The sequence below is a fragment of the Sycon ciliatum genome, chromosome 4, assembly GCF_964019385.1.
Source record: "Sycon ciliatum chromosome 4, ocSycCili1.1, whole genome shotgun sequence".
Classification (NCBI taxonomy): Eukaryota; Metazoa; Porifera; class Calcarea; order Leucosolenida; family Sycettidae; genus Sycon; species Sycon ciliatum.
This window is the reverse complement of record NC_088646.1, coordinates 2,086,185-2,112,294: the sequence shown is the minus strand read 5'-3', so window position 1 is coordinate 2,112,294 and position 26,110 is coordinate 2,086,185. Positions and strand designations below refer to the sequence as shown.

Below are 26,110 nucleotides of genomic sequence, written 5' to 3'. Positions count from 1 at the left end.
AGACTATGCATGAATGTATCCGGGAGATCAGCATAATCAGCACCACGAAGTCTGGGTCTCACACAGTGTGATGAGGCTCTGTTGTGCTGGCTACAGTCAGTAGTGGGTACTTGTCATTGTTCCTTCGTGAATCTTGAACTCTATAGAACTTTGACAGAAAACGGAGTGATAAACGGGATAGTTTTGGTGAAACAGTACTCATCGGCTACTCATTCATCGTGCCCTCCTAGAGATATAAGCTGGAGGCCAGTGCAACGTTACGGGGGGGGGGTTGAACGACACGACTCTCTGCTCTGTGCTTCAGCGATCAGCACAAAGATCAAAACCGATGGCCGGCGAGTTTTAAAAGTGCTAGTAAAAAGTCTGAGGTTCTTGGTAGTGCTGAGTCCGGTAGCATTTTCTTCGGGTATCGGGTTCGGGTAGTTTTCCACGGGTAGCACGGGTACCATATCGGGTAATGTTTCCATGGTAACACCACAATGTACCCCTTCCCTTACACACTGGGTAGACATGCAGAGTATTACATGGATTTGTACACGTGCCCTGTACATGATGTCATCTGCGACTTCGGGTTTTCGGGTACTATTCTCTACCCGTCTACCCGAGGTCCTCACGGGTACCCGACTACCCGTGCACACCCCTACTGGCCCTAGTTCTTGGCATCATCCACCAACCACTGAGTAACTACTCCGTAGCACATGTGCACAATATCATGGACAGATCATGGGTATGGTATTATTTGACAGTGAAGTTCCGAATCAACCCGCAGGAGTGCAGCATGATAAGTTATGGCGAGTTGCATCAAGTATAGTTGAGTACATCATGTGATTCACTGCTCAATCAACACTACACTGTACTACAGCATTGAGTATACACAGGCACCAGCACACTGTACTACAGCGTTCAGTATGCACAGGCACCAGCACAGGCACCAGCACAGGCACCAGCACAGGCACCAGCACAGGCACCAGCACAGGCACCAGCACAGGCACCAGCACAGCACAGCACAGCACAGTGCAATGTACATGACGTACTTTACAACCGGACAACGTAGCTCGTGTAGTTTGAAGCATGCACTCATACGATTTCTGAATAGCTAGGAGAATCTAAGAATATGATATTCTTCTAAGTAGGTCAGCTTTGTTGGGTCTCTAGGTCAGCTGTGTTCAGTCAAACAGTTTCATACCGACGCCTCGCCATCATCCTGTGGTAGGCTGCAGCTGAGTTTAAACTCTTTGGTGAGCTCCGAAACAGACCTGTGTTCCTGCAGTGGGTGAATCACATCAATGCTCTCCACGCTCTCGGAAGTGCCGTAGCCGTTCTCGAAACCCGGCGAGTCTGCAAAGCTCCTTGCGCTCAGTATCCCCGGCGAGAGTGGGCTAGGCGACAGCTGGGAGAAGCGATGGGTAAGTTGATGGGGATCTAACGAGGATGACAGGTTGTTCAGTGAGGACCTCGCGCTCAGACTTCTTGATCCGGGCCGTAGCCAGCGTGATTGATGGTTCTGCATATACCAAGCCCACATTTCCGGACTCCCACTAGAGAACAGAAATACAAACACGAGAATACAAAGCAACACAGTCATTGAACATGTGTTTCTATTACTAAATACATTGGCACAGAATACATGTACACACGCACACAAAGCGTTGGCTTCATTTACTGGCCTGATGCAAAGGTGTGACTGTGATGGTTTAGAAATACCAACTCTACTGGAATATCAATGAGTGAATAATTACATGCACGTGCAGGAAGTTATCCCCTCACCCAAAATATACACACAGACATGCCAATCAGAACCATAATGATTGTCTCCATGCGTTGTGCCATAATTGGAAATTCTATGGCATGTGCGTATGTGTGTGTGTGTGGGGGGGGGGGGGGGTGCACGGCTTCCCAAGCATTGACACCATGCGCTACGTACTTGAATGAGGACGCAGTTTCGTTGGGCTGGCACCAAGCTCCTTGAAGTTGTCCGCTCCTTGATTCAAACTTGAGTGTAACTGATGTCACCTCCGCCTACACATCCACACAGTACAGGACAAGAACTAGGATACACACATTCACACATTTCACACACAAACTCTGAAGTATCACAGCAGGAGTGCATACTGAAAAGTTCATGGCATGCCTCGGAACCAAGTTATTTGCCAAATTTCGTTCCCAAGCCAGTATTTGCTAGCGTGAACGGTGACAGGGTATGTACATGATGTACATGTACATTATAGGCTAAACACCACTCAGAATAGGCTAAACACCACTCAGAATAGGCTAAACACCACTCAGAATAGGCTAAACACCACTCAGAATAGGCTAAACACCACTCAGAATAGGCTAAACACCACTCAGAATAGGCTAAACACCACTCAGAATAGGCTAAACACCACTCAGAATAGGCTAAACACCACTCAGAATAGGCTAAACACCACTCAGAATAGGCTAAACACCACTCAGAATAGGCTAAACACCACTCAGACATAGGCTAAACACCACTCAGAATAGGCTAAACACCACTCAGAATAGGCTAAACACCACTCAGAATAGGCTAAACACCACTCAGAATAGGCTAAACACCACTCAGAATAGGCTAAACACCACTCAGAATAGGCTAAACACCACTCAGAATAGGCTAAACACCACTCAGAATAGGCTAAACACCACTCAGAATAGGCTAAACACCACTCAGACATAGGCTAAACACCACTCAGAATAGGCTAAACACCACTCAGAATAGGCTAAACACCACTCAGACATAGGCTAAACACCACTCAGAATAGGCTAAACACCACTCAGAATAGGCTAAACACCACTCAGAATAGGCTAAACACCACTCAGAATAGGCTAAACACCACTCAGAATAGGCTAAACACCACTCAGAATAGGCTAAACACCACTCAGAATAGGCTAAACACCACTCAGAATAGGCTAAACACCACTCAGAATAGGCTAAACACCACTCAGAATAGGCTAAACACCACTCAGAATAGGCTAAACACCACTCAGAATAGGCTAAACACCACTCAGAATAGGCTAAACACCACTCAGAATAGGCTAAACACCACTCAGAATAGGCTAAACACCACTCAGAATAGGCTAAACACCACTCAGAATAGGCTAAACACCACTCAGAATAGGCTAAACACCACTCAGAATAGGCTAAACACCACTCAGAATGCACACGAGCTACATTTCTGCACAAGAATTGAAGCGACTATCAAGACAGACAAAGATAGAGAGGTGAAAAGGCAGGGGAATAGCCAATATTACCTGCAAGAGCAGGGCACCCCGGCATCCGCACAACTCTCCAACATCAAACCGATGTCTTATGCCGTGCGTTGACCGTACAATGTTGTCGTGGCCAGCGGTAACCATCATGGCCGCCGCTGATCGATGCTGCTCGATGATCAACGATCCGTGCACCAGGAGTGGCATCTCGGGAGCAGGCATCTTGCGAGTCGATGCCAAGTCCACTAGCTCCAGGAAGACAGTCATTCTTTGGGCACAGCCCGTGCCATGGCCTGTCACAGAACGGCCGTACGGTACACGAAACAATCGATATAGGACAGGAACAGGATTCACCATTGGCATTTTAAATGATTTTAGTCTACAGTCTACATTCATAAGGGTAGTGCCATTTTTTTCGCCCTCCCTCATTGATTTCATCGAATAAGGTGACGCGAAACATAGAAAAAACGGCGTGGCCTAAGGGTAGTGGCATCACTGTGGTACTGCCAAACACAGTAGCAGCACTGGCTTCTTATCAACACATCACAGATTGCAGAATAAGATATTTTACACGCAACTTGAGTCTTCGGAACTGATACAGACCGGTGTAGAAGAGGGCAGTGGGGGTCAAATACCAATGGAGCTATTGAGACTTCTTCTGCAAAAAAAGCGCTTGCAAGCCTTAGAAGTTAGAGCACGTGGAGAACCTGTCCGCAACGCATGTAGCGGCAGCAATGAGTTTACCTTTGGGGAACATGACCAGCCTCCACCATGCCTGACAGAATAGGAACACCTCGCTCTCCCAGCAGACATGGTCAAAGCGCCGCAGCTGACTGGAGCCATCCCAGGGGAAAAGGTCCATGACACTGACGCTGCAGGAGAATATACTCCTCACCGGCCAACACACCAAGCGGAAGTGTAACATGTCGTCCATGACGTACTGCAACGCGCACAAAAACAACGAAGCAGCCCATCAAGCTCATCCTGATACTTGTGACCTCAAGTCGGGATAGCTGACTCACATAATCGGATCCCAGTGAGCAGCAGTTTCTGTTAGATAGCACACAGGGGCGTCGGAAGGTAAGTTTAGGCACAGTGGTACGGTCAGTCATCTGAGGCACATTTTACTTGTTGAGAGGGGTGGCTTTCCAACTTTTAGAGCCAAAATTAGTGCATTTGATTGATTCACAGGGAAAAAAAAGAGTGGCATGGTCAAGACGGTAGTGACTGTAGCGGGTCCGACACCCCTGAGTCCTGCCACACATACCTGTGACTGGCTGCTATCCACTGCTTTGGAGGACAACAGGCCTACGGGAATGACAAGTTGTAGCGGGTTCAGCGGCTTTCCGGCATCGAATATCACCCCCTCGTCGTCAGTGGTGACGGTGAGACTCTGCCCGCTAGCATTACGCCCGGAGCTGGCGTCGCTCGAGCACAGCAGACTGAGCTTGTACATCATGCTGCACCTGTGCACGGTGGTAAGCACACACACATGCCAGATCATATTCCTCCATCCGTCTGTGCACGCTTGTTCATACGCAATCAATGAATTGAGATCTTCCATTTTCTGTAAATTGGATACAGCAAATGTGCCTTTCACTTCTATGCCGTGTTTCACATTTCATATCAATAGCTACTAGTAACCTATCCTCATAGGTGGCATGGGTAAGTTCCATGGCTTCAAAGAAGACCGGCAAATACTATAATTTCCGCACTATCTACCCCGACTTGCTCCTTTAGCTTACCTGTAGCGAGATTCACCATCACTGCTACTGAAGCGTTTCCGCCGATCCTCTCCTCTACTTGAGTCATGGCCCATGGATTTTGAAGGTGACTGTTGTTCAGAGGACTTCTTTCGCTTTCGTTTCTCCTTGCAGTCCAGGAGACATGAGGGGTAAATGATAAGGAACGATGGGTCCTTCACGTTGTTGCTGATGTGACCTCTAATGCACCATAGCTGACCGCCGTAACCGAACATTGTGGATTTGACTTTGCACCACTGGTGATGACGATCACGATGCTGACACATCTGCACATTTACACCGTACAAACATGTATGTATACACACAGACATACGCACACGCATGCACACACGAACACACACACACACGCACACAAACACAAACAGTGTCAAACACACATGCATAAATGCACCAACTCACACACATACACACACCGCACGCACACACGCACACACGCACACACACACACACACACGCACACACACACACACACACACACACACACACACACACACACACACACACACACACACACATATATATATACACATACACACACACACACACACACACACACACACATGCCCACGTGCACCCACACACTAAGTCAAATTGATGCCATACAGATACAAAATGGTGTAGGTGCACTATAGTGCTAGCCCAGTGTGGAAACCATTTGGGGGATGGAATGAAAAACACAAGACACAGAACATCACTTCCGCCATGTTACAAGCGCCGAGCGATGTGCTGTTCTACTTCACCTCCTGCTCCGCATTCACGGGTCGGTCAATGTGCAATCTTAGAGCATCAGGGGCGTCGGACATGCTATGGTCACTACGGTATTGACCGCGTGCCACTCTTTGTTCCAGGTATCCTGTGAATGGTATCCTGTGAATGGTATCCTGTGAGTCAATAAAAGCACTGACCTGGGCTCCACATTTCGAAAAATTTTCAGAGCAGCCACTCCAACTCCACGAGTATGTTAAATTGTACTTCAGGTGGCTGACCGTACCACTCTAAAATACCTCCCGAGGCCCCTGCCCCTGCCCCTGCGCTGCATGCACAGTGATCTACATTCTAAAGTGACACATTCCTTTGCTGGTAGATACCTTGGATCTACTAAGCCTGCACACACAGTGATCATGAAGGCGACTAAGAGACTCAAAGATCTCTCCAATGCTGATCTTATCTATTTTTCCCCATCGTGTGATGGGTTTCTCGCAAAATGTAATGCACGAAGCGCACCACATCAAATCCCTGCATTGCACAGACATCCCGTTGCTGTGCGGGTGTCCACACACGTCCAGTCTTGCGACCTTTGGCAGACGTGAAAGTGACTGTAGTTGTAAAACCAACAAAGGTGAATGTCGCCAATATTCACTTCTGAGAGAAGGGCATTCAGAACCCTGGAGGTTTGCAAGAATTCCATACTCATGCCAGTCACAGGCTCGAACATGACTGCTTTGCCATGCTCTTCATCGCTTTGGCCAAGGACTCTACGATGGGAAGTGCTCGAAAGGGAGAGAGAGAGAGAGAGAGAGTTCACCTCTCTATTGTGGAAGATGCCTTGCCGCTACAATGTAGATGCACTCATGCAGCCACAAGTATCTGATATTTGCGACAGCAGCACAACATACTGCTATCCCTTCAGCTGTTGCTTCCTATGTAGTAAAACTACACTGAATCTGTCACCCGTACAATGAACACTACTTGTCAAGTACTCAGATATCAATGACACAAGCCGTGTGTTAAGAGCTCAGAATCATCATGTAGCCACCATCACTTGCCGCCGCGACGACTCGCGACATTGCCCACCCACCACCATAGCTTCAGCAGAAGTGACACAACGGCACGGAGGCTACGGAGGCTACGAGTCCGTTATCCGTGCAGCGAACAGTAATCAAAGTACGGATACTGTTGGTGCCAGTGACCTGTTTCGGTCAAAAATACCTCATATAACACATACAGGAACAACAAAACCCGCATTCTGACAAAATTCTACAGCACAGTTGTTGTCATGTGGCTGCGCGTGTAGCTCTTTGTCGTACGTGCTGCTGCGTTTGTGTCTCTGTGTCGTACATGCTGCTGACCCGTAGTGCATGCTGCTGCGCTGCTTTATTGTATTGCTGACACGTGCACCTTTTTGCTGATAGAGTACACCACTTTTTGTGCTGATGAGTACACCATAACTTGCTGCTTGTGCATTCGACTAGCACACCCACTGTGTTCAGGTCAGCGAAACGGGACACCTATGAGGCCACGGTTACCATGGTAACTTGAAACCGTCGCTGCACGTACTGTGATCCAGCTTCTTTACAAGGTGGCTGTGTTTGAAATTGATCAAGTGGGCCTATATTGGTCTTGCATGTGAAAGTGTGCTGTCCAACCAGCATAACCAAGGTCAACTGGAGGAAGACAGTTAGGTACATACCAACGGCGGATAACACCGAAGCGGTTATCAAGAAGGTACGGACGGTGCGTGCTGATCGTATGATTAGTGGTCGAGTTAATGAAGAACTGTCAGAACTAAGTTACCCACGTCTACAATAGTTGCCAATCTCTCTAGAGTCTCTACTGACGGACACATAACCGTTGCCCAACATGTCGGCTCCAGTGTGGAACGAGAGGCCTGGCTGGCTGGATATCGCAGCAACTGAATGCCCACCAAGTGTACCTGGACGCGAGACCGGCATTCTCTGATAGCTTACACAAACCTCTGTTGTAGGGCAACCCACTACCTGAGCATTGGGGGGGGGGGGGGACGAACCTCAAATGTTCTTTCACTGCGTCTAGTCTGTTCTTCAGGGCGAAGTACTGATGTTCATTGCAGTTTTTCAACCTTGCAAAATTTGTATCACGAAGGCTTTCCTCAATTTTGCTCATTTTGCTGGTCACTAGTTGTCCTGACCTGGGATATTCAAAGGTTGTCAGGTATGCGGTTGTGCGATGAAGTAATTACTTACGTAACAAAAGTTGCGTTACAACTTTAGTTGCACGCACAGGTAACATACTACGTGCAACTGCAGGCAAGGTATGGTAAGTTCAGACAGTGTGCCTTGCAGCTGGCTGGTGTTACAGCCTAGTACAGCACAGAGTTGCTAGGGTAAGGACTAACTAAGGAGGTCTTGCCAATGCATTCAACAGGTGCCTCCCCCCCCCCCCCCCCCCCCCGGCGCTAAGCACGCCAAACACCGTATTTCCCGGATTGTAAGTCACACTCGATTGTAAGTCGTATCCCTTTTCCAGGTCCATGTCATATCGTTTCAATATAATGCTTGACATAAAAAACGTTACTAACTGAAATGAAAAATAATGAATAATATTTGTAACTCGGATGTTGAGCCATAAATAAATGTAGAAAGGAAAAGGACATATGGATACGAGTTAAGAGTAACTCTCCATCACTGTAACTGGATACTATAATTTTACAGTCTGACTGTATATAGTATCCAGTTACAGTGATGGAGAGTTACTCTTAACTCGTATCCATAATTATGTCCTTTTCCTTTCTAAATGAATAATATTATTATTCATTTCAGTTAGTAATTTTTTATGTCAAGCTGGATTGTAAGTCACACCTCTTTTTTTGGGCCTGAAGTGAAGTATAAAAAGGTGTGACTTACATTCGGGGGAAATACGCTACCTGGCCTCTTACCTTCTTCCAGTCCAGTGTGAAATGAAAGATGTGTGCAGCTTGGCGAGAGCTGGATCCCGACAGCGTCGCAATGTTACCGCTGGCCACCTTCTGTACAGACTGCAGGTGAAGCGGACATGTTGAACTGCTGTGCTTTGACGGCGTGGCCGGCGGTTCTGTAACACATTGGCATGAGAAAAGTGACAGAAATCACAAAGTTGGCAATTGCCATACAATGCACACCTTGTTATCATGCAACGTTCAGCATACACCGGCATACTACAGTTAGAGCACTCTGATTTTGATGCTTTGAGCCAGTTAAAATGTTATGCTCCGTTGTTCATAAGACATTCACTGCGATCGGTTCGTCCAGTAACCCTAAGCTCTGCTGAGGGGACCAAACAAGATCGAAAAAGCTAGCTGGTCGGAGATTGTGTGTATCTGAGTTACAACTGATAACACTGATGACAAAAACTGTACTATGCCATGTAGTGCAATAGGTATAGTTTTACCACTCGTCATCACTTGTGCATTACTCGGCAGTACTTGTGCATTACTCGGCAGTACTTGTGCATTACTCGTCATCACTGTCTTGTGCATTACTCGTCATCACTTGTGCATTACTTGGCAGCACTGTATGTATGCCCTGACGGTGTTGTAAGTTACTCAGTTACAATGTCTTGTGAAGCATACCGACAGCACAGGAATAGCCAGTCTCAAAGGAGTACCGTCTCACACGGCTGCACAATTAGCCTATACCCACTGATCACACCTTGCAGCTACAGGAAGTCATTCAAACACAGCTCTAGCCTATGTCTATGAGCAGTAGTTGAGTTGCTCAATACTGCATGCTATGGACACTCATCTACATTATAGATTACACGATGATAGTACCAGTCACATTCCAACAGGCCATGCCCAGTCACTGTTCCATCCTGCCATGCATGATGTAGGAATGCCAGCAGCAGCTACACACTGTGGCACTGTGACACTCACTCGTGACTCAGCCTGCTGTGATTGTGACTTTCAAGTACATGGTCTTTGGGAAAGGAATTGAGGAAATCCCTGAAATACCCAATCTCCCTAAAGAGATACTTTCTGGCACCGCGATTATGATGAAGACTAAAATGATGAAGAAACTATTTGTCGCACTGGTCTTCCACTTACATGCACTGGGAATACTAAAGGCCAAATTGTGTTCTTGCCATGCTACACATAATTGTAGACACCCGAAGCAAGTATCCATGGCAATGCAGTACTCAGTAGCACTGGTTTAACCAATCCTGTACACTTGCATACCAACTTTACAGTTAGTCACGCTACTGTTTGCAATACCTGATAATTAGTGTTACCTACTAGTATACTAAGTACAAACAGTCATGATCCACTGTACTGCTAACAGTAAAGATACCAATCATTGTCTTATGGTCCGCAGACCTTCATCATAGACAGAACAATGGTTTTGAAGGCAGGATGCTTTCTTGTAATCCCCCTTGCTTGTCACAGTAGAAAAGGGGTTTGTCAAGTGACAATCCAGTCGCCCTCTTGCTCTTGCTAGGGTCATCGTAATTAGTGTCAATCCTATTGGTTAGTTGTAATGAGTACACATTCCTCAGCATCATCATGTGATCAATGTACCAATGATACAGAGAACACATGCACACACACACACACGCACGCACGCGCACACACACCACACACACGCACTCACGCCATTGCATAGTTCAGTATACAACAAGCAGACTCACTGTCTCGCAGAACAAACACTTGCTGATCCCTGGCATTCTCCTTGGGTGACGCTGATCTCTGCTGTCCTTGCGCCTCACATGAGGCACGCATCAACGCCTGGGGCTGGGACGAGAGGTCCTGACCACCAGAGGCACCACCCCGACCTCCTCCTGCCCCTCCTCCTCCATTACTTGCGTGGCCATTAGTGTGTCGAGAATGGACATTGACAGAGACGGGAGTCGTCGTCAAGCTGCCACTCGAAGGTCTGTTGTTGGTGGTCGTGTTGTTACCCAGCTGCAGTGTGGGTCTGGAGATTCCCACCGATGATGACGACGGGGGTCGGCTGTGGACGGCTTTCATAGGTGATCCATGGTGCGGCAAAGCGACGTGAAAGCTTCCCCGCGACATGATGATGATGCTGATAGTTGATATGAACCAGTGGTCAACCCGCAATGATGGCAGCTGTAGCTGCTGCACGAAACAGCCTGCGTGGTCCACTCACGACCTGCGATCTTCCTACCGTGCCCGACAAACCTTGCGACAAGTCTTACACTCGACTTCCAACTGGTCCACGGTCGATGCGGTGGCGTATTCCTTCCAGAGTTGTAGAGTGGTTCTCGCACGCAGAATAAGGCAAGCAACACAGCGACGACAGCATCAGTCTACACCACCCAGAGGCTGGCTATCTACCTCGGCACCTCGTGTCCTAGCACCTGGGAAGGTTCCTCGTAAAAAACAACTTGATTGGCGAACACGAACTTTTGCCGTCACGTTGCCGTGTTTCGCCACGAGCCGCCAGCGCGCCTGTCCCCGTCACGAGCTCTGCGAACATGCAGCAGCTTGATCACTGGGCTCTGGCCTTGGCCAAGCTGGAGAGGAGCTATGTGAATGATTATGTGGTCGCACTGCGGCCGCAGGTTCGCTTCGGTGTGGCTGAAACTGTTACTTGCAGATTCAAGCAACTGCACGAGCAAGCTTTTTTCTGGCTGGAGTGTTTTCTTCGACGACGGCCACTGGCAGAGGTAGTGCTTGTTATAGCTACAACCATAGTTAGTTTTAGCCTCAACAAACATGTCTTGCATTAGCTGAAAGAGGTTATGGCAATGCTGCTCAGGCTGGTGCTCCAGTATCGAACACATCTCTGGACAGTGACAGACTCAGTGACCTGCAAGGCTGCAGTACAGACATTGCAGCGGCATGGCAGCCAGCAGTGCTCTGTCATACTGCAGAAGCTGTGGCAAACGCTTGTGGATGACCGGGCGAGGCCGCCAGCCAGTACCGGTCAACGGAAAGGCTCAACGTCTTGTTCAGAAGGTTGTTCACTGTGCATGTGCGCCACTGTAGATAGTACACTGTACTGTAGTAAGATGATCTACAACAAGACTAGCATTTGCAGAAAGTCTAACCGTTAGTTGGCGTTACCTATCATCATGTCTATGCCTATGTCTATGATCTGAGGCTATGGCCCCAGTATGGGCATCGTGGACACTGCCACTGTACTGCCGCACTGGCACTCGCGGCACTGGTGCTGCCACTGGCACTCCGTGGTCGATCTACATGTACATGACTACATGCATGACGGTAGATGTGCGACTAGTATAGACTATTATGAGGCAGAGCAGGTGGTATTCAAAGCTTCACTCTCTTCTCAGGAAGACTGAGCAGCACGCTAGCAGTGAGGGGTGAGGGTGAGCTATGTAGTCGAGTCGCGAAGGTCTGGGACTGGGAGTGGATATCTTTACAACTCCTGGAGCAATACTCTTGATTGTCATGATAATCAGCACCGCGCACGTACACAGCTTCACCGCTCGGCAATCAATCATTGCGGCCGAGTTGATGATGAGCTATCTCCTGTTGGGTTTTGTAATCTGTTGCTTTGGCTCAAGACAAGTTAGTTAGTTGACGTTGTCTACGCTGGCGAGAGTCAGCGCTAGACCTAGTCAGGCCGCTAGTGGTAGATCTACCGTTGCGTGATCTGGTGATAGTGTGACTGACTGACTGTCTCAGTGTCTGTGCACATGCGGACACTACGGAGTCAGTGGTCGCGGAGGCTAGCCGTGACCATCAGGACTGGGAAGGCTGAACTCTGCATGACGGAGTGAATGTCATACATGTGTGACACACTGACAGACAGTATACCACAATGATCTTGCTAACCGTTTCACACCCAATTTAGTTCTTTTATTGGAAGACCAGCAAAGACTAGCAACTGGCAAGAGAATGTCGATCACCGGTCACCACGTATAGTACAGTCATGGACTGTGGACATTATTGCTATTAGCACTATACATGATACTACATTGTAGTATTGAGGAGTTCAGAGTGGCACATTACATTGTCATTACTCATTAGTGGAAATGGGCAAAGAAATCTCTGTGCAGAACGGAGCTTTTCAACCGGTACATGTAGCTGTAAGCACGGATTTCCTCCTTCACGTGATCACGTGAGAGGAGGACCCAGTGTGTGACACCAGTGCAGTGAGTCAGCACTATCAACCCTCCTACAAAAAAATTGATGTCACCGCGCCGATGTAGACCGCGGAATGCCAGGTTCACACTTGGACTTTGTGAGAGTGGCATGCATGGCAGAGCTAGCTACAGAGAGCTGAAGAAAAGCTAGCTAGCGCTAGGCGTTCGCTGCGGTACACATCTACGTATACGTATTCATGAATTATAATAAATCGGTATGCGCACACATTTAGAAAAGCGATCCTGCCAGCTTTTCTACTATTTTGTCATTGTACTGGTGATGGTAACAGTATAGTAGGATCCACGGTTCATCATGACCATCCTGTTCCTGCAGAAAGTAGATACAGTCATTACATGTATTATTATCATGTAGTTACCTGCAGTTCGGGAGAAGACCGCGCTTGCTCAATCGGCCAGATGGGAAATGGAACACAGTCACACAGGCCTTGGATAGCGCCATCCGTTCTTCATCATTGGCATTGATCGACCTAGTAGCTATGCACTCGGTGACCGACGTTTGTAGACCGACCGGCAGGGTCATCGTATTGTAATAATTCATTTATTTACATTCCACAACATGTACATGCGGCCGATCAGATGACAGGGCTATCGGTTAGGGCCCAGGGGAGCTGGTACATGGTGAAGAACCAACCTGGACTGAAAAAAGATCATTATGGGGCCATGAAGACCAAATACATGAAATTTGTAGCGATAAGTTAGTTGTACGTATGACTATTTTTACATCGTCTTCAGTGACAGTGTACTGTGCTCTCACATACATTCTTCTAAGTATTAGTTCTAGGATGCCGAAGGGAGGGACACAAAAGATCACATCCAATACCATGTACCATGTACCGTGACTGACTGTGTACATTGTACTTTGATAGTATGTGACTGTGCGAGTATGACGATGTACTTCGGATTGCCTTAGCGACAAAGACACCCATACTAGTTACTGAGTTAGTTAGACTGTCATCAAAATACACTCACAGCTTGATCGCTAGCCGGCATATCCCCATGATCACATGGAGGCCTTACCTCCATGGCTCCAACAAAACTCACATCCTTCAGATATGCCAGTTCCAGTCCTTTGGGGGCGGGGGTACGGGTGGGAACTCCAGTGTAAGTTACACCCACGGCCTTTCAGCTTGCAGTTTGCAGTGCACATCCCGCAAGCCAAGCTATGATCAAGCCAAGCTATGATGACCATTCCAACAAATCCAAGCCTGTAGGCTGTAAGGCTTTAGTGTGTGGTGTGGAATGCACACACAACACCAAACCATGGCAACTGACGCCCAAGTTACTTGAAATCTCCCGAGAAGGAAGCATTTTTCTTGTACGCATAAATAGAGCCGGAGTGGAAAAGAAGAGTAGGTCACACAAGTCAACGATTGGTCAAAGCCAAGCTGTGTAAAGAGTTTTGGCCAAAGTCCACAAATACTTCATCAGTGTTGATAGCTCCAGAAAAATAATATGGAAATTTAATTTGGATGTTAGTCCACAATAGATATCAGTAAGCCGGTTAAACGAAGAGATGTGTCAATGAACGTGCTGCCGGTTCTTCTTCAACAAACATAACGAATGCAACAACAAGTGTTTCATCTCTGAATGAAGTATATGCCGATAGTCAACAGGCGCACGTATCAGCAAGTGAACGGTAAAAAGCATCAAACTGCAGCCCTGAATTGGTCCGGATGAATTGCCAAAGTGTGCACTGCAATACAGAAATTCGGCTTTGTGGCAGGCCAAGGCATGCAGTGTGTTCTTGGGTAACACTTGTGACAATCATACATGCCATGCACAGTACACACAAACAACACACTACAGTAGGGCTGTGGCGTGCCTGAAGTGCAATCGTGTAAACGTTATCGTGTCCAGATGATGGCGCCCGTGGCAGGGCTGGTAGAGCATGCAAGCCCACCAGCCATGGACCAGCTCCTGCAGGATCGAGTCTCTGTGCAGGCATCATCAAGCTCCATTTCACACCCAGCTTCCATGGTGCTCCTCGCCCTCCACAGACACTGAAACAAGCAATGCACATCACAAAAGAGGACTGTCAGTCAGTCAGTGACGTGAACAACGGGAAGCACGTGCCCCCTCAGTCGGATCAGACAATTCTACTCTATTTTTACAGTGGATATTCGTGCTTATTCCAAAGAGCAAACAGCAGGCTACGCGCACATTCCCCGCCTGCCGAGGCACCGCATGCCTTTGCAGAGTGTGAAGTGCTAGACAGAATCAATCCCAGCCGATTTCCAGAGGACCTGCGTAGAGAAATTGGGATAATTTTCAGATTGCTTTTTGATCCTTAGCAAAATGCAGGTGCTCCATTATCCCACCCAACGACTTCAATTCGCACATGCTATGTGTTAGTTCAGATTATGAGCTTACAGGCTCGCCTCTTTGGCTTGGCCACTTCTGTTGCAGAAAGGTGGCTTCCGTATGACTCATCCCTGGGAAACAAACAAGAAAACAAAGCAAACACAGAACGTACACACCCACATTTCATCAAGAGTCACCGGAACCAAAGAATCCGTGAGCAAAAATATGGGAGAAACCAATGTGCTGCCTATCCCTTATTTGCACCGAGAACCGCTTGGACAATTCAATTACTGTATTGACAGCTCTGTTAATTCACTGGTGATGGCCGATGGCAGAAACGTTTGACATTTCTCTAGCTGTTCTGGAACTGTGTCACTTGTGCAGACAGTAGAGTCAGAGCAGTTGGCAAATACTGTAAAACGACAAACTTTTGCGACTTTCGCGACCAGGGCCGAATCGCGAAGGTTTGACACGCGAATATAAAACTTGTACAATCATATACTACGCGATGCGTCGATGATCGATCGTGCACTGTCTCTACATGCACTGCACAGACTCTGGACTGTCTGCACATTCACAGCGCTGATCGATGCTACAGTCCAAAGCGCGAGTTTAATACGTACCAACACTAGTCTTGCTAGTTGTCATTGGAGTACGGCGACTTGAACCAGAAGAGAATAAAACGATCGACTGGAGAATGTCTCGGTGCTGTGGAGAGTGTTGTTGAACGTGTTGGAGTGTTTGGCCAGCTTTCTGTTGCGTCGATTTTTTTAGTGTTGTACTGCTCGAAGAGGTCTTCTGAATTTTATCGCCATTAGTATCGCAGTGGCCAGCAGTTCGAAGAGAAAGTCTTCCGATGATCCCTCTTCGAAAACGCCATCCTTTCTCCCAGTACTAGTACTCACCTTATGATTATCTTTAATTCCTGGACTCCCTCTTACATTCCTTGATTCCTTCTTTCATTCTTTGATTTCTTCTCTCATTCTTCATGCACTCTGCGTCCCAGCACTCCGAGGCTTCGTAAAATAAAATTCTTGAAGATTTTCAGTGGAAGGTAAAAATCGCTAAAATTTATCGCCACTAACTGGTCCAGTTTGCTAAAACGCTAAATTTTGCCGCCGTGAAAGTTTGTCGTTTTACAGTCCAGTTCTTGCTGCACATACACTGGCCTACAACTACACAGAGACAATCTCGAGAGGCAGGAGCACACAAAGTGAGGGGTAGTAGGCCGCAGCCACATGCGACACTGGTGAGACTCAAACATTGACTGAAGAAGTCAGGAAAAAGGAACGACAACAAAAGAAAAATCATCAGACGCCATATTCGCAAGACGAAAAAATGTTGCTGGAGAAATCATTTCTCGCCTATCTCGCTCCTCGGCTCGGCTGGCTAGAAATATATCGTCTCAAGTGTGAGTGTGTGGAGCTTACCATTCTAAGCTGAGTGGAGATACACGGCCACAGTACGACGGCAAAGCGTGGCCCTCACTCGGCGGTAGGGCGCTGCTGCAGCTTTCGGAGCGCAGCGGCCAGCGTTTGCCGGATGCGGCACGGGAAGGCTTTGCCATTGTCGGTGGGGGTGCTCGGCGCTGGCGGAGTGCTTGCTTCACTTCATCCAACGTTGAGTCCTGCAGAGACAGGGTAGCAAAACAATACGAAGTGGTCATGCAAACTTAGAACAATCCCAGACACATTCATACTAGACAAATCACACTCACAAACAAATACACTCACAAACAAATACACACACGTCACAACAGACCCCGCCAAAACATACCACACACATTCAAATAACGTCACATCCACACGCCGCTTCAAGTTAGGTGCAAGGCCCAGGCACGTAGCCCGCATGGGGCACGTGCACCCCCCCCCCCCCCTAAAATTTTCGACCTAGGTTCAGCATGCACATAATGACCATGAATGACATGCACCAGCCATCCTACACATATGCGGCCGTGCACCCCCCCCCCCCCCCCCCCCCAATGGGGGACCAGCTACTCCCCTGGGGCCGTAGGGTATTGGCTATACATGGCCGTAAGCTGGCTCAGTAGACACATCCAACTTCATCTCGTACCCAAATTGACTCATTAGATCTCACCGTTCTGCCTCCGAGTGGAGAGAATGGGCTTGCACTGCGCACCGATGTGTTTCTCTTCTTGGACGCGTTGTTCAATAGGTGAGTACGGTGCGATGGGGACGTGTTGTGTATGACTGTGTCCTGCATTGGAGACGAGCTCCAACTGCCAGCGCTTATCCCACTGCTACTAGTGTTGCTGTTGCTGCTGGAGCTGCGGACCACTGGAGTGGTATCCTCCTCTCGTGTACTCTCGCTAACAGACAGGGTCAGCAGGGAGCGCAGTTCCTTTTGCAGCGCTACCATGGTCTCAGTTTGTGGCTCTTCTGCCTCCTGCGTGTCACCCTGCTGCTCACCACCATGGCCACTGACACGGTTGGTGACCACCGCGGCGGAGAAGACCGATGTCTGACTGTGCTGTGAACACATCGACGCTGGACGCAGCGGCGACTTGGGAGCAGGAGCTTGCACTGAACGGCTGGTACTTGAACTCGGCTCACAGGTGCTGCTGCGACCGCCTTCATGGTACGTGTATTTGAGTTTGGCTGATGGCAGTGAGTCTTCCACAGCTCCCCGCGACCTACACACCAGGAAAGAAGAGAATCGGGACATAAGTTATGAGTTTGGGTGGCCAAATGTAATACTGCCTGTCCCAATTCAATGGTACTTTGCTCAAGTCTAGCAGAATAGATGTACTTGTCTTCACACACGCGTGCACACATGAACTCACACACTCGCTCACACACTCTCTCTCTCACACACACACACTCTCTCACACACGCATACAAGGTGCAATGAGCACCGTGGTGGTCATGCGTTTACAACCTGCGGCTCAAAGCACTTAACAAATTGAGTGAAGACCTCCTGTTTTTTCTTTGTTTGAGATTTGCATGTAATTGGAACCGGATATGACGTAAAATGGGACAAGTGTGACATTCAGACCACCTCGAACAACTAATACTTGGCAATGTGTAGGAGACCAACGGGAGGCTATGAATCATAACAAACACATCATTCCATAATCAGTTTAATAAACGACAAAGCAAGCATCTGCAAGCACCACAAGTTCATTTTATGAACTAAATGATGTGTAACTGATCAGTCTTCAGCAGACTGTCATTGAAGCCTGTAACCGTTAATTGACTATGTGAATATTATCCAGCCTACTTGTCACAGACAAACACGTGTTATGCATGATGCCCGCCCAGCAATCAACCACTCTTACTTGACAGTTACACTGTACGTCCGGCCATCCTCCAGTTCCACTAGCTGGACTTCGCATGTGTCTGCTCCCTCCGTAGTCACCTCCAGCTCGCTGTCCAGAAATACAGAGTAACCGAGGACTTTGGCTGCTTTGCTGCGGGCTCTAAACACAGAACAAAAGACCGTACAGCATACTTATAGTTGTATGCCAATGGCTGATATGTTTGAGATGTGTCAAGAGTTGTTTCTGTTGCAGTGTCGGTTGCACGAGGCATGGGCAGTCACAATACGGAGAGGATGAGTGCCCAGGGCAGGAGGATACAATTATTTTCTGGAACCAGACCGGGCCATGCAAGCACTGAGTGAGATGTCAGTGCACCACTCTGCTGTGCATACAGTGACAGCTTTCCAACCCTGGTTTCCGCTCATGGACATTCATTGTGGTATAGTGTTGTTTTCCTTATCTTACTTAATCAAGCAAGCAGGCAATGATGCCTTCTCGGCAGCCTAGGGCTGACTCTAACCGTGAATGATGAAATTATAACAGATCATGTTACAGATCCTGTTGTGTAGGCCAGGGTGGCTTTCAGGTGAGGGGGGGGGGGGTACGAGCCGGTTCAAGGTAAATGATTCTGTGTATGACTTAAGTTACGCGGTGATGGTTACTGTGGTGTGTATGTTGGCAAAAAAGCAGGGCGCTACTCACGGTGGTACGCCCCAGGTTAACGTAGCACAGCCGGGTTCCCCTGGCGATGCTTGCATCTTCAATGCGCATGGAGGATGCGGAGAATGAACGGCTATAGAACAAAACACACAATACAGATGTACATCAACGTTGATAGTTCGGTGCGTCAGAAATAGAAAGAGTGTCAAGCATTGGCAAACAAGGGTAGTATATACTTAGACCCACAATAGTGTCAGATATTGGTAAACGAAGGGTGTTCACTGGTTTGAGGGAAAGACAAGCAAAGGGTAGTTTGTACTTAAAGACCCATGCGGTGTTTTATTAGCTTAGCCAGCTTCACTATGGGGTCTAGCGCACCTCACCATGTGCATCAGTAATCAACCATGGGGGAGATGCATGCTGGCATTATGCCCAGTGTACAGATGTGCAAACTGTCATACTCTCCTTTATACACAGACCTTTACTACGCTGGGAACACATGCTTACATGCTGCAATTAAGAGGTACTGCACGTTGTGAATTCGAGGCATGTTTAAATTCCGCCTTGAGGAAGGATGGCAATGGAGGTGAGGAGAACGCCAATCGGCTCAAGCCATGTCCGGTAACAGACAGCTGTGCCGATTTTGGCACAAAAATAATGTTGTACTACTGGTTGTAAGCTGATCAACGGCTTGTACAATACACAATAGCCAGGGAACCACTTCAAACGCAACCCTGGGGTGTGGGGATAAATCAACTTCGCGGTCACGAGTAAACACAACAGTGACCGTCAAAGAGATCTTTTTGATTACAGTGCTTTGAACGATTTCACATTTACTGTGTTCGTCCAAAGAGAAAGGAGTCACGAGTCGTGATCATCACCATACTGACATATATCCACACCTCCGAGTGACATGCTTACATGTTCACATGTTTTGCAGTCACGTAAAGTAAAGATTCAGCCATTTGTTCACCCTGCATTGTGATTGGACGTAGTTACAGCGATACTATTATGATCCATGGAAAACGTCGTCTCTACAGTTCGCATGACTAGAACCCCCAGAGCCCAAGCACCACACACACACACACACACACACACACACACACACGCACACACACACACACACACACACACACACACACACACACACACACACACACAGGCAAAGTCAGAACGTCTTCTGGGCGCTATCTCTCAGAAAGTTAGTTGAACTGCACAGTGAATCATTGACCAGCATACTCCTTCCTTTCTCATACTAGTATAGTGATAAATGACAATGACCTTCCTTTGAACTATGCTAACCATGCCCCAATACCCCCCCCCCCCCCACTCAGGGGTAATCTGGGTTGAAACAGAACATTGGACATTGACTAATGACCACCCTGGCACAGTGCCCGCCCTGGCCTGAGTTCTGTCTGGTCGGTACATGGTACATGTACCCCGCAATACAAATTACAATCATGTACAACTGACCTCTGGCCATATTCTTGTCTCCAAAGGTGTCAATCCACACCATTACATTGATTAGGTCCATGTACATCTGCCTTATACAGTTATAGTGTTCTAGCAGACTTGTACAATACATGTACATGTAGATGGTTCAACGGGACATGGTGACAAAGCCTGGCAGAGATACAGATACATAAGTCACTTTATAATACAACGAAGTAACAGTTACTGAGTTGCAAGTTAGTTACCCTCCAACCCAAAAGTTACACCAGTACTGTCCAGGATGGTCCTGAAGCCCTACACTGTACACTGTATGTCTTTCATAGCACCTGTCAACCTCAAACTACCAAAGCCACCCAAAGACTGACAGTTTCAAAGTTCTGCTGCCACAAGCAACTGAGCACAACTGTACTTCCTCCACTGGCTACAGAGAAAGAGAGAGAGTGTGTGTGTAGTACAAATGTACCTAAGCACACTGCAGAGAACAGTGAAGCAGGAGAGGCAGGTGTGAAACTGGGCCGTACTCAGAGAGTTTCTGAAACTGACCCAGACTACCAGGACTGTATAGGGTGCAACTAGTATTCTGAAAAAAGAGAACTGGACTCAGCGTCTGGTACTGCCTATTTTTTACACGTCAAGTGACCACAGCCTTACCTACAACACTCCAGGTAAAGGTCCACTGGACCACTGGCCCTACACCATACCACTCTAAGCTGCCCCCTCCATTATGCTTGCACAATACACTGTATAGCTGATGACGTTGTGGTTTGAAAGGGGCAAGCAATTATTTTGCTAGCACCTGTGTACAATCATGTAACTGCTGCAGCTGTTGCAAGCGATAATCTGTAATATATGCCACTGATTTCCTGCTTCCTTTGTCACTCAAATGTGAATAGAAAGAGAACCATGAAGTAGAATGTGATTACGAATGGATGCTGATATCAGATACTAGTGTATCCGTAGAGGTGCCCCACTATCCTCCACAAGCCCTCCAGAGGCTCTCCACTCTCCCCAGTACGCCCCCTTTCACCCAGAACTGAGACTAAAAACAAAACACTGGACTGGATTCTCAGACTGGTCTCAGATCACAAGGATCATCCCATTGTCAACAGAACTGCAGCAACAGAGAGTCTGCAGATGCAGGGTTGGTTGCCTGAGTGTTGGATCTAACCCTGTACACTACTCACTACTAGTACTCACCAGTCTAGACAGTATAGACTTGTGTCGGCAGATGCTCAGCATTAGAGTCAATGTTTTCACTGCCCACTGTCATGGAAACGGCTGCCAATCAACCGCTAACTAAACAATTCGATTATGCTTGGATTAGAGAATGTCAACACAGTATAGCAGGATCTCACCCACTTCAGTGGACAACAGACCACTTATACCCATACATATTGCACTTCTAAGTTTCTTCCTAAACACTGACTGCACTGTGCTGGTAGTGGGAAAGTGGTAATGGATTAAAGGTCAGTAGACCCTGGGCGGCTGGGCCTCAGTGAATGTCACACGTACACGTACATCCTGCCATAATTACCCAATACTTCCTATCTTTAGGGGCCAGTGATTAACATCAGAACAGGGAAAAGATAACACACCCCAACAGGCAACATGGACAGTACTGACAGATAATCATAAGAGGCATGTGCCAATAATTATAGTTTGGAGTGCCCCTGGACAACAAAACATTATTTGAAAAAGAGAGATTAGGAGAGGGCCCAGATTCAGTGAAGACTCAAGATGAGACTGTAGAGAAAAAGCACGGTACGTGCAGACTACTACTCACGTGATGTGGGCGAGTCCAGAGTTGATGATTTTCTTCCTTCCACGTAGCTCGACCAGCGACGTGAGGGAATGCTGGAGGATGAAGATGACGATGCAGCCGACAACTGGGATTTGTCGCGCACTTTGACGACCACCGGCGCAGCGACGGCTGTGATGTCCTTCCGACCGCCGAGCTGTGTTTCGTCGACGGAGTGCATTTTCTGCATGGACTGTGGCCGATAGATTTCCGCATCACCGACACTGCGAACACTTCGCCTCTCCACTTTCTTCTGGCGGAAGCTGCGACGGTGTAGAATGCTACGCTTCGATTTGGCCCGGTAGTCGACAGTCACTTCTACTCGTGACTCAGTCTTGTCGTTGGCAGCACACAATGTCGACCTCTCACCGCTGCTGTCTTCTGTAGATTCGGCTTTGGTGACTATTTCCGCTGCATCACTGGCTGGCGCACTTCCGCGACGTGATCCAACATCGGACTTGGATGAAGCCTTGAGATTTGCATTCATTTCGTTCACCGACACGTGCTCCGGCGATGCAGTTGGCGATTTCTGTTTGTTCATGATAACCTGCAGTCCAACTAGAGCACGATGTGCTTCTTGTGCAACCAAACGCGGAATACTACTAGTACTAGGACTGTTTGCAGTCTTTTTATTTGCTGTGGAGCTGGAAACGGGTACTGACGATGTCGCGTCTTTCCGCTCACTTTCTATATTTCGGTGGGTCGTCACTTTCGCATCTGTCGTCGTTGTACAGGTTTTGTTCTGCTGGTGGTTGCCCGCGATTGAAGGAATCGACGATACACTCTGGGAACAACCATTCAATGCACTACTGCGATTGACATCACAGATAACACGGGGCACACGATTGATGACGCTGCTCGTGCCCGCATCGGTCAAGCTGCCCGACGCAGCGACAGCCTCGAACAATCCAACCACACGACTTACATGGGCCCCTCTGGGAGCAGATGGTGGCGTTGCGCACCTCGAACTCGAAGTCGAAGTTACCTCCGGCCTGGACGTGGCTGATGGAGGTGGAGCAGTTGAAAGCGGCTCCGAACGTCTTCGCGGACTCTGCACCTGCTGGTTTCGGAGTTGATCCTGTGGTGGGGTGATACCGAAAGCACACTCCAGCTCCTTCATCACATGCCGTCGTAACGGAGAAGTGGATACAGCAACTTGCAGCACAGTGGCATCACTCAGCGATAGCAGGTCCGATAGGCTGCGAAGTAGCACGACCTCACCTGCTGCTGTCGTGGCCGCCGTCACCGACGAGCTGCTCTCATCACTCGCTGTTGCAGTGCCGCCAGAGGAAGCGAGTTGTCCGGAACGAGCGCACTTGCTTTCCCTGTCGTCGCTGCCCCGTGCACGGACCTTTTTAGGCGAATAGATGCAGAGCGGCCTGCTGGTCCGTTCCAGATTGAGCAACTGACGGACTAGTTCCTACGCGAGAAGAAAATAATGCACACACGTTGGAGCAAAGAAACGCAATACAAAGACTGATCCACTTATGTTTTCAGCAACGACATGCTGTCGAGTGTGCTGAGATAGACACAGCTAGAGACACGCTAGGACTTAGGAGTGGAGGCTACAGACACGCTAGGACTTAGGAGTGGAGAGTGCTAGAGACACGCTAGGACGTAGGAGTGGAGAGTGTGCTGAGATACATGTAGACACAGCTAGAGACACGCTACTCGCTAGGAGTGGAGAGTGAGCCCATGCCCAGTAAATAACGCGGGGCGTGCAACAAGTGTTTCCTTTTCTGACCGCTCTCAACCGCGGCAGTCACCACACGCACACTCTCGTAAACACACCATGGCATGGGATATACCAGCACCACACACTGTCATAGCTAGCACCGTCAGTCGTCACAAAAGTCATATTGCGCGATATGTCGACAACGGAGTCTGGCTGGGCTCCTGGAGCTAGCTAGAGGCTTCAACAGCAAACACACTACAATCAATAGCATCCCTGTCTGAAACGCTACGATGGACACTCACTGACCCGAGAAAAAGACTACAATGTCTACATAATACATTGTACAGAAACAGATAATGGGATGTATTGATTGTGAGACACTGACGAGAAAAGACCAAAAGCGTCCATCAAAGGGACTTGAACCAAAACAATACGATTTTGATGTAGTGGGGCAGGATCCAAATCCAACCTACAAGTGCACGAGACTCGTGCCACAGCGGGACAAAATTCCCCGTCTAGTCGCACCACGCACGACATACTAACGACGGTTACGTACCTGGAACACGCTCCACGCGGAGAAGGAACCCTCCTTCAGACCACTGCGGTACTTGCCGACGAACTGCACACGCCCAGCGATCTGTCGCAAAAGGCACACTGCGGGCTTTGCACCTCCAGACGACCACTCGGTCTCTGGGTCCGCAGCCGAGTTTCTGCAACTGCCAACATCTTCCAAATGCTGCTTGCTGAGGGACCAGTCGCTGGGTGAGGAATTTCGATCGATGCGATACAGCAGGACGATGCGCAAAATACCTTCTTTGGGACTGGCAGCGGCCATCGGCTTACGAAGTTACGTGCGCGTCCGTGCTGCTCTTCACTTTATTGTGGTAATTATGGCGCTCACTGGGGAAACACACCCTCGGATAGTGCACTAGGTATTGACCTTCCACACCTGCAAGTATCAAGTTCACACATAAGTCGACTGGAGTGAAAGCGAGGCAGTCACTGATCTAGCTTTATTCTTCATGTTCCCAACACCGAACCTGAAATCTGCAGAGCTGCTGAAATATTTTTCTTCTCTTGTCTGACCATTTTTCAGGAGTCAGGATACAAAGACGAAGTATTTCCCCAGGGATGTGCGCGCGGGCCCAGCACTGCACTCTGATCTGCACTGACTGTGCACATCTATGAAGTATGATCTATGTAGCCGATGCAGGAATCGATCGACGGAAGATCTGCACACCCAGCGCAGTCTGTGTACGGAGAGTAGTCTATGTCACTATGATCGATATCCGAGTGACGAGAGAAAGAGAGGGGATCGCGCCAGTTACCACCATGTCACGGCCAGAAGTGTACCAAGACGCGGATGTACCCCGACAGCGTCACCCTTGTACACCAACGGTACACGCGCAAGCAGTGACTAGCTCGACAAGCTGCAGCACGTGCTAGCTCTGGTCAGTGTGCCCTAGGCTAGCCGCGCACAGTTCGATCTACACTACAGAGTACAGACTCAGTGACGGTGTGTGCACGCACGGCTTGGAGTCCAGAGCTTGTTGACCTCGCAACATAAACGTCTGCACTTCACTCCCCAGCTGATCAGCTTGCGACAAGGAAACATACGGATAACTTGTCTTCTTGCCGGCGTTCGTTTCCTTCCTTTCCTACTCAGGCCGCAATGGCTACGTCGTGGATTTATGCCTCGAGAAGAGCTGATCGCCCCTCACTGGGTTTCACAGACTTCGGGCGTTCTTTTCCTTCAACCTCTTCAAGAGATCGTTGACTAGCTGTAACAGTATCTCCAACGGTAACTCACGACATCGAATTTTATTATTCGTGTCAGGAAGCATTACCCTATAGCCTAGGCATAGGCCCTGGGTATGTTGTTGGTTATTGCTCGTACATACGACTCGTCGGTGTCTTTGGGCTAGCGAGCTGTCATGTGCATGATTAATTTTCTTCTGTGTGCGTGTGCTCTTCTCATCTTCTCTGGCTTTGACATGGTCTTGTGCGTGGCCATATACACCCGGATACATCATAAACGTTCTTGCTCCGGCTATGTCACTGACCCTGTTGACGGGGGCGAGGACTACATTTGTACGGTTGCCTTTTTTATCCAGTCCCTTTTCATC

At 48.4% G+C, this 26,110-nt stretch overlaps 2 protein-coding genes across 2 annotated transcripts; both read right to left on the bottom strand.

The window, feature by feature from the left end:
* Positions 1–715: 715 nt before the first annotated feature.
* LOC135813860 (uncharacterized) lies at positions 716–11,611 on the bottom strand. Its single transcript, XM_065326883.1, has 8 exons — positions 10,350–11,611; positions 8,623–8,777; positions 4,971–5,254; positions 4,493–4,691; positions 3,970–4,165; positions 3,268–3,518; positions 1,925–2,019; positions 716–1,538 (listed from the first exon to the last, which is right to left on the bottom strand). The coding sequence occupies exons 1-8, from the start codon at positions 10,735–10,737 to the stop codon at positions 1,181–1,183; spliced, it is 1,926 nt and encodes a 641-aa protein (XP_065182955.1). The 5' UTR covers positions 10,738–11,611; the 3' UTR covers positions 716–1,180.
* Positions 11,612–14,099: 2,488 nt separating this feature from the next.
* Positions 14,100–25,131, bottom strand: LOC135813859 (mucin-17-like). The gene is made up of 8 exons (XM_065326882.1): positions 24,541–25,131; positions 22,295–23,729; positions 19,102–19,192; positions 18,418–18,558; positions 17,217–17,772; positions 16,550–16,746; positions 15,189–15,250; positions 14,100–14,818 (listed from the first exon to the last, which is right to left on the bottom strand). The coding sequence occupies exons 1-8, from the start codon at positions 24,817–24,819 to the stop codon at positions 14,778–14,780; spliced, it is 2,802 nt and encodes a 933-aa protein (XP_065182954.1). The 5' UTR covers positions 24,820–25,131; the 3' UTR covers positions 14,100–14,777.
* Positions 25,132–26,110: the final 979 nt, after the last annotated feature.

Excerpts from the sequence above, each read along its gene's own strand:
- LOC135813860 (XM_065326883.1), bottom strand. The coding sequence starts at position 10,737 with ATGTCGCGGGGAAGCTTTCACGTCGCTTTGCCGCACCATGGATCACCT. Across the intron at positions 5,255-8,622 it reads TCACACTGGACTGGAAGAAG|ATGTGTCAGCATCGTGATCG; the intron begins GTAAGAGGCCAG and ends GTAAATGTGCAG. Across the intron at positions 2,020-3,267 it reads GGGGTGCCCTGCTCTTGCAG|GCGGAGGTGACATCAGTTAC; the intron begins GTAATATTGGCT and ends GTGGATGTGTAG.
- LOC135813859 (XM_065326882.1), bottom strand. The coding sequence starts at position 24,819 with ATGGCCGCTGCCAGTCCCAAAGAAGGTATTTTGCGCATCGTCCTGCTG. Across the intron at positions 17,773-18,417 it reads ACGTACAGTGTAACTGTCAA|GTCGCGGGGAGCTGTGGAAG; the intron begins GTAAGAGTGGTT and ends CCTGGTGTGTAG. Across the intron at positions 16,747-17,216 it reads CTCCACTCGGAGGCAGAACG|GACTCAACGTTGGATGAAGT; the intron begins GTGAGATCTAAT and ends CTGTCTCTGCAG.